Source organism: Rutidosis leptorrhynchoides, chromosome 6, assembly GCF_046630445.1.
Source record: "Rutidosis leptorrhynchoides isolate AG116_Rl617_1_P2 chromosome 6, CSIRO_AGI_Rlap_v1, whole genome shotgun sequence".
Lineage (NCBI taxonomy): Eukaryota > Viridiplantae > Streptophyta > Magnoliopsida > Asterales > Asteraceae > Rutidosis > Rutidosis leptorrhynchoides.
The window spans coordinates 104,066,543-104,075,907 of record NC_092338.1 but is presented as its reverse complement, the minus strand read 5'-3'; the positions used below and the strand labels follow the sequence as shown (position 1 = coordinate 104,075,907).

General features: G+C 34.8%; 1 protein-coding gene across 1 annotated transcript; it reads left to right on the top strand.

Annotated features, from left to right (window-relative positions):
* Positions 1 to 305: 305 nt before the first annotated feature.
* Positions 306 to 3,649, top strand: LOC139853016 (DNA repair protein recA homolog 3, mitochondrial-like). The gene is made up of 8 exons (XM_071842386.1): positions 306 to 489; positions 761 to 821; positions 1,230 to 1,447; positions 1,556 to 1,643; positions 1,763 to 1,935; positions 2,078 to 2,224; positions 2,534 to 2,665; positions 2,810 to 3,649. The coding sequence occupies exons 1-8, from the start codon at positions 433 to 435 to the stop codon at positions 3,182 to 3,184; spliced, it is 1,251 nt and encodes a 416-aa protein (XP_071698487.1). The 5' UTR covers positions 306 to 432; the 3' UTR covers positions 3,185 to 3,649.
* Positions 3,650 to 9,365: the final 5,716 nt, after the last annotated feature.

Below are 9,365 nucleotides of genomic sequence, written 5' to 3'. Positions count from 1 at the left end.
TGAAACTTATTTTTCAGTTCATAAGCTCTACTTTTTTTCATAAGCTATTAGAAGTAGCTTATTTTTTAAGAACTTGTGATCTTTATAAGCTTTACTTTTTATATCTACCAAACAAAACTTATGCGAACTGAAGTTTATTAAAATCATAGCTTCAAAATAAGCTATAATACGCTCTATAAGCTTCAAGCTGTGCCCCAAAGACACAGCACACACACCCTTAATATTTATTTCCAGTTCGGAAGGAGGGAAAATACGAGGAAAAAAAGTCCTTTAAACCCTATTTATTTATCATCCTCTCCAAAAAGGGGAAATATTAGAAACTAGTTAGGGTTTTGGGTTAAACCCTTAATTTAAAAAGTAGTAGTAACAATTAGTAAACCCTTCACTATCACTACCTGCGTGAAAAAGAAAGGTGTATAAGTTCATACGAAAATGGCGAGACTACTTCGGAACGTATCGATTCTGAAACGATCCCTGTGTTATCTGGAGGTGATAAAAACACTATGTTACCTTCTTCGTTTCAATTCGATTCATTGTTTATTATTTCCATAATTTGTTAATTTTTATGTTACTTGAAGCTTGGGTTAGATTTTTCGTTTGTTATTTCATATAATTTGTTAATGTTTATGTTACTTGACGTCAGAATTAGGTTTCTAGGTTTGGTTAAAAATGAAAATACTGTGTTAATGTTTTACTTGAATACAAAGGCTTTGAAGTTTTATATTTGTTTAGTTTTAAAATGGCTGCTGTTGATGTGCAGGATTCTAAAAGATGCTTACTGGGATCATCATCATCTCAAATAAACAGTTTTTCTACTAAAGGTATGTACTTCTCATTTTTAGATGGTTTAGAATTATGTTTACATTCTCTGTATGTTTAATTTCTACCTGTCATTTTTTTTTTTTTTTTCTCTTTCTTCCTATGGACTGTGTTATAACTAGAAACTGTTATTTCTTTTTTTTGGATTTAAAACTTGCCAATCAAAATATGTTTTTATGTGTGAGTTAATGCTGTACCTATAAGGCTGACCTGAAACTTGTTTGCTTTGTTTCTTTGTACACGCGGCTAATAAATCCAAATATTTACGATGTTTGGCTACCATAGTATTCTACTTGTTATAGTTCTTGTCTATTTGACCGTACCGATTTTGTGAGTGAATATCTGTGTTTTTTCATTGGCAACGAAGAATATCATTGTTATTAGTAATACAACACTTTCTGTACTTTTAGGTAAGAAGAAATCAAAATCTGATGCAAGCGATTCAGGTGACGAAAATTTGTCAAAAAAGGATCTGGCCCTAAAGCAAGCAATTGATCAAATCAATACATCTCATGGAAAGGGTTCTATCATGTTTCTTGGTCAGTGCGCGCCTCCTAGACAAGTTCCAGTTGTATCTACGGGATCTTTTTCATTAGATATAGCACTCGGAATTGGTGGATTCCCGAAGGTTACTATAATATGTTATTTACTTTGTTTTCCATATGCTTAAATGTATGTGACTAATGTGGTGCTTAACATTCTTTATTATTGTTAAAGTTTGAATATACATATGCAGGGACGTGTAGTGGAGATATACGGTCCAGAAGCTTCTGGAAAGACAACTCTTGCACTGCATGTTATTGCAGAAGCACAAAAGCAAGGAGGTTAATTTCTAAACTCTTGATTAAATTGTATACGAGTGTCATTAGCTTGTACATGTTAATAACGTGCTTGGCTACTTAGATTTGTAAAGAGATTTTTTTCTTTCTGTCATTTATTTTAGGTTATTGTGTGTTTGTTGATGCTGAACATGCACTTGATCCATCATTAGCTGAAGCTATCGGTGTGAATACTAAAGATTTGCTTCTGTCACAGCCTGATTGTGGTGAACAAGCTTTGAGTCTCGTAGATACGATTATCAGGAGCGGTTCTGTCGACGTTGTTGTCGTGGATAGTGTAAGTAAGGTCTCTTTTTATGTACTTTTGGAACGCAAGATGCAGTTATAACAGTATTAAAAATTGATGCCTCGGGTCTCATCTAATGGTATCTTGATAAATGATTGCAAGTGTTCTTATGGTTTATTAATTATACTGTCAGGTTGCTGCCCTTGTGCCTAAAAGTGAACTCGATGGCGAAATGGGTGATGCACATATGGCAATGCAAGCTAGACTTATGAGCCAGGCACTTCGTAAATTGAGCCATTCACTATCTGCATCACAGACTATTTTGATTTTCATTAATCAGGTACTAAATATGCATATATATGCATCCCATTTAAAAGAAAAGAGAGTCACATTGAGACTATCTTATACATAGTAAGATTAAATGTAGTCCTGATCACTAATATTTGCAAGTTATATGTTAATTTGTTCCTTCAACATAAACTCTTAGTTGCGAATCACATATGTTATCTTTCTAACTTGCCTGTTTGCTTGCTGAGAGTCACATTATTAACTCAGTCTGTTCAATTTTTTGAGTTGTTTAGGCGGTATTATAAAAAAAAAAACTTATTATTTTTTTCTTTCTTTCAAATTTTGGCTTCTTGTTACTCAGGTAAGGTCAAAGTTAGCTACTTTTGGATTTGGTGCACCCTCTGAAGTGACGTGTGGTGGAAACGCTTTGAAGTTTTATGCTTCAATTCGATTAAATATTCGGAGAATAGGACTTGTCAAGAAGGGAGAAGAGGTATTGACTTTCGTTGACTATTTGAATCCCTTCTTGAAATCTATAGTTGACCTGTTAGCGATAAAGCATATGAAAAATTGAAAATACTGATTAATCAACAAAATCCTGTTTTCATGTTTTTTTATTTTTTATTTTGTCTTACAGACACTAGGAAGTCAAATTCTAGTAAAGATTATGAAGAACAAGCTTGCTCCACCTTATAGAACTGCACAATTCGAGCTAGAGTTTGGCAAAGGCATATGTCGTGAATCAGAGCTCATAGAATTAGGTCTTAAGCACAAGTTCGTTATGAAACTTGGGGGTGCGTATTACAGTATGGGCGATACGAAGTTTTGTGGAAAGGATAATATAAAACGCTACTTGGTTGAAAATTTAACGATACGTGAAGAATTAGAGGCCAAACTTAGAGAAAAGTTAGTAGATGAACCGAAAAAAGAAAAAGATTTGGATGCAACAGAAACCGAAGACATTATTCCAATTGATTCAACTGATGAAGAGGTAACAGCAGTTGAGGCATGAAATAGGAATCGGTAAATTGACCTGCAATTTTAATTTTACGGTCCAAGTGCGGTTAAATGTGTATTTCAAGCTTTAAAGGGAGGTCTCACATGTTACAACTTTTTAGGCGAAGGGGAAGATGCTTTGAAGGTGGTTTCGATTCATGACCACTAGAGTAACCGTGCACGCTACTACGCCTTGTAAGTTTATGTGTATTTGTGTATCACATTGTATATCGACGTTTTGAAGGAAATGCGGTACATGATTAATTATCTTGACTTCATAGTTGCCTCTTATTTTTGAAAATCTTTATCTGATTTAATTAATGAAGTGAAGGGGAAAGGGTTTATGTGATGGTTAGTTTATGGTCTATTTTGGTCAGCCCATTCACATTCAAGATCTCATTTGTGTCATCGTTGCTCAAAAGCCTTTGAAACAAGGTTTACTACTAATTACATGATGTGTAAACTTGTTTAGCTTAATTTTAAGAAGCCGTTTGAACTGACTTCTTGAAAGTTTTATACTATAGATGTGTTACATTTTTTTTTTATTATTAAAAAGGCAAGTGATTGATTTTGTAATGGTTGATTTGCATTGTTGCGATGTGCAAATTGTCTTTTTTGCATATACAAAACGTTTGAATCCTGGTCGAGCAAAAGTTTGCAATATTTATATCGATGCATGGATCAAACAGGTTATATTTTGTTTGTATAACAGGTTATATTTTGTTTGTATATTCAACTGCAAAACTACACGAAAGTATACTTTCCTATCACTATTATTCAGACGTATAAATTTGAGACCTTCAACCAATAACAATACCTAGCCAACCAAACCGTAGGCACATTTAGCACATCCTAAAAGCTAAGACCAATAAACCACCTATGAACCCTCTGCCACCACTTTTCACCACCACACCATATTCATCTACCCACTTTTATTCGATCTCCTTTTTTTTTTCCTTCCCTCTGAGCAGCTTTTAATACTCTTCAAATTACCTCTTTCAAAGATTTTCCTTCCATTTTCGGGAAAATGATTGAATCTACTTTATGTTTGGAGCTTTGTCTGAGATTAAGTTTTGGCCGAGTCGAAGATATTGTTTCGTCTCTTTTTCGGACTTATCTTCTGCTTCTGTGGTGGTCAATTCCATGAATGGGTCTCGTGTGTTTGGGCAGCCCATCTTTGTGGGTTGGCCGATCCATCGTGCTAACCGGGTTCCTCGTTCTTTTTTCGGTAGTAATCGTGTTTCTTCATCGGTTAAGTTGCGCTGTAACATTGGTGCTAACAGGTTAGTGACGGACCAGCTGGACCTATGTGTTTTGATTGTTGATTCATTGCCTTTAGAGGATTTTGAAGGTGCAAGCCTTTTTGATTAAAAATAAGGTGTCGGTCAACAGAGTTTGTAAATTGGGTAGGTACGGGGCTATTTTGGCGTGTGCTGATGTGCTTGGTTTCAACCGTATTCTTACATGCCAAACCGATGAGTTCGTGCTTGTGTCCCCTGTTAAGGAGTTAGCTCATTCTTACTTTAGATTTACGTGGGTTGAAGTGAAAGGTATACCGATTGCATATGTGTCTTCTGAAAGCGTCACGAAAATAGCGAGCCTTTTCGGTGAAGTTCTCAAGACTGCAACAGCTTCTTCTTGTTTGGGGAACGTTGGTTCTTTATTTGCCTTTTTCAAAACCGTTAACCCGAAGCACTTGCACGACTTGGTTGAGGTTGATCTTGAAGATGTTGTGTTCTCGGTTTGTAACGTTTGGGTCAATGAGCTTAGCGCGGACTCGAATCTGGATGGCATTTTATTTGACGAGTTTCCCTTGGATGTGTTGGCTATTTCAAACCATATTATTCGATCGGGTCACCCGTATTATGGTCATAATATGGATATTGTTGATGATGCTGTACTTATTAATAAAGATGTTGGGGGCCAAGACACTAGTGTTACTAGTGATCAAGTTATGAATGCGAATGTTGTTTTTGATGAAGTCGTAGACGAAGAGGAGGTTGATATTGGGTTGCAATTCGGGTCTTTAAGGAATGTAGACGTTTCAATGCCGCATATTGGGGGTGTAGCTTCGAAGGTGGTTGGGATTGGAGCAACAGATCAAGTGGCAAAGGATGTTGATTCGGTTCCAGTCAAGATTTAAAATGGTTTAGAGGCTTGTGTTGTTTCGGGTCATTGTTTTATCTGTGGCGAGTCTATTACTATAGAAAAAGAAACAAATGTGGTTTTTGAACCACATCATGGTGTTGCTACTGGAGTGGTTATTGAAGGAATTGGGCTTAAACAAATCAGTCCCAAGAAGGCACATTCTGTTACGCCTCCTGTTGACAGGTGTGTCACGAAGAGAATGAATAATAAGTTGGATTCCGTTGCTTCTATTTCTGATCCTGAACCAGACAAAAATAACTTAACGTTTGCAGAAAGATTGGCGCGATTGAAGAAGGAGAAGGAGAAGAAGAAAAAGAAAGAAGATTTGAAGGCGAGTCGAGAGGATGTAACGGAAGTTGATAGGCCTTCTCCGATTTTAATTGGACGTAATGGAAGGTATTATTGTGATTGCGAGGATCTTTCGTGTAATGGGTATTGCAAGTCATGGTATGTTTTAAATAGGAAGGTTCCTAGGGATATTTTTGAAGGCATGAATTTGCGGTCAAGAAGGAATATTGCATCTACGTCGCGATCTCTTAAGCTCGTGGATCATGAAGAAGATTTGGAGTATGGAGATGCCATTCAGGTATTGTCTGCGGCGGGCAAGATAGATAAGAACATTGGTTTTGCGGACCCCAGCAATGGTGCTTCTTCGGGGTTGACAAAGTATGGTATTACCAAAGAGGCTTTCGCGGCTTTGGACAATATGATTACGTGTATGGCCGAGAGTGAACCGGATACGGAAAATCTTGTTCATTCTAGCGAAATTCCGCGTCCGCCGGATAGGAACAAGAATCACCAAAAGCGTAAGGAGAAAGTGGTTCAAGGTGCCGAACTGGCTAAATTCGGCGTGTTCATCAAGGACATTTGAGTTCTCTTTTCGGTTCATGTTTCTTGAATTGTTGTAATCTTTGGTGTTTCTATTTCTTTGTATCGTCTAATTAGTTTAGGTCTGGTTTCGGTTTAGGTTAGGTGAGACTCGATATAGATAGTTCGTTGATAGCCGCTTTCTAGGTTCAAGACTCACTGAGGTTCCTCTTTTGTACTTCTCGTTGAATTCGTTTTCTTTTCGAAAACGTTTTCTGTTTATGAATGTTCTCGTTTTTTCGCTAAAAAAAATAAAAAATAAACAACCTATGAATTCAAACCTACATTATATCTTCTATCCCATAGATATACACAAAATAATATAGAAAACAAGTACACATAACCGTTACAACAGACCAACATTCCGGCAAGACCCCATATACTGTTCGACATATGTTGAAATTGTGAATGCCGGTTTGATTTTAGGTTTAGTCAAAACCAGATCAAACCGAACTCCGAAATAAAATATACGGAGTACTGATAATTATAGTTATATATATATATATATATATATATATATATATATATATATATATATATATATATATATATATATATATATATATATATATATATATATATATATATATTGAACTGCTTGAGAGTCATCGAATGCTCTCATTTTCACCCATGCACGCTGCACGCTAGGTAGGAAACTGATGTTTTAGCAGAGTAGTATATAAAATAGCTTATTTTTAGCAGTAAATACTATTAAATACGATACAATTTTACACAAGATATTTATTTATTTATAGAATGAATATACTTAAACCTTGCTACAACACTTATAGGCAGTGTACCTAATCGTACAGTAGTGTAGTTTTTAGTAAGTCCGGTTCGTTCCACGGGGAATCTTTTTAAACAAAGCTTAACGCTATATTAGTTTACTTTTATAAAAATACAAATATATATATAAGTAATATTATTATTATAAAGGGGGGTTTTTACCGTTTAATGACCGGTTTGTCGATTTTAAAACTTTAGTCGCAGTTAAAACCAAATAAATACAAGACTTTAAATTAAAGCATAAAGTAAATAACGATAATGAAATTGCGAATAATAAAAGTGCGATAAAATAAACTTGCGATAATTAAAAAGTACGATAATTAAAAGTGCAATTAAATACAATAACAATAAAAATGCGATAATTAGAAGTGCAATTAAATATAAAATAAAGGAAATTAAATATGAAATAAAAGAATTATGCTTATTTAAACTTCCGTAATCATGATGTTTGACGTGTTGATTTTAGTTTTATGCCCATGGGTTAATTGTCCTTTGTCCTGGATTATTTAATATGTCCGTCTGGTTTTTGTCCATAACAGTCCATCAGTCATAAATATAAAGTGCGAGTGTCCTCGTCAAATTATTCTTATACCCGAAGTTAAATATTCCAACTAATTGGGGACTTAAACTGTAACAAGATTTTAATACTTTGTTTAATAATTACACCAGGATGTCGACTGAGTGTAACCCAAGGTTTTAATATTTTGTTATCAATTATACCAAGTGTCCTTGTACATAATTTCACCCCTGTTTTAATTATTCTAGTGGCTATTAATCCATTCCCGTGTCCGGTTAAATGAACGATTATTCGTACATATAAATACCCCGCCCGTCGTGTCCGATTGAGTGTATATGGTAATTTATAGGGACGCCCAATTGTAAATCTTTATATTAACATTAACAAACTATCATTTAGTTAAACAAATATAAAGCCCATTAATAGCTCATAGTCTAATTTCTACAAGTGTCGTTTTTTTTTCTTTTCCAAACCCCAATTATGGTACAAAGCTCAATTACCCAATTTTAATAATTAGCCCAACATCATGATTACTTCGTTTTAAATAAGCATAATAATAACTTAGCTACGAGACATTAATGTAAAAAGGTTGAACATAACTTACAATGATTAAAAATAGCGTAGCGTTACACGGACAGAATTTCGACTTACACCCTTACAATATTCGCTAACATACCCTTATTATTAGAATTATAATTAAAATTAAAATATAAATTATAAATATATATATATATATTTTACGTATGAATGAGGAGAAGAAAAAGATGATTTTTTTACGATCAGAATGCGCGAGCTTTATAGGGAGTTTCTGAAATTGGGGTTCCGCGACTCGCGGCCATTTTGGCCTTCAAACTCCGCGAGTCGCGGAGTTTACTTTTACAGCTCACACAAGCTTGACTCTTTGTTTACCGACGGTTTTAAATATAAATATAATATATTAAATAATTATAAGAATTATTTAAATATTATATTATATTTATGTGCATAGTTGACTTGTAATTTTTAGTCCGTTGCGTCGAGCGTTGAGAGTTGACTCTGGTCCCGGTTCCGGATTTTCGAACGTCCTTGCGTACAATTTAATATCTTGTATTTTGCGTTTTGAATCTTGTACTCTTGTAATTTCGAGACGTTTCTTGTCAATAATTGGAACCTTTTTTATTGTCTTTTGTACTTTTGAGCTTTTTGGTCGTTTGCGTCTTCAATTCGTCGAATCTGTCTTTTGTCTTCACCTTTTATTATTTAAACGAATCTCACTTGTAAATAGAACAATTGCAACTAAAAGTTTGTCTTTCTTGAGGAGTAATGCTATGAAATATATGTTCGTTTTTAGCATTATCATATATTCCCACACTTAAGCGTTGCTTGTCCTCAAGCAATATCGTCTTGAAATACTAGAATAACTTCTTTATTCTTCACACTTTGTACATCAGTGATTTTCTATACAGCGGTATAAACAATGGTAGTAACGATATGGTTTACAGTCCCACATGACTATAAAAATTTAGATCCATTAAGGAAATTGAATCTTTATGAAAACTTTTGATCTTTTGAAAATTAAATCTAGTTTTTACCCTAGATAAGTTTTCCGGAATAACCCTTTACCGGTGTTTGCAAAATATTTTTGTGGGTTTGGTGGGTTTCGGATTTGAAAATTTTAGCTCAAAACTTATGGTTTTGTGTCACCCACTTGCTAACCTTGTATTTGGAAAGCAACACGTCCAGTTCACTTGTCCCGTATATTACCTTTCGGTAAACTACCGTCCGGTTGTAAAGGAAAGCGTTGAACAAGCAACTGTTAAGGCAATGTCCCCTGACATGATTTTAATTATGGTCTATAACGTGTCGGACGCAATTACTATCCTTGGTAGGAGCAATAGTA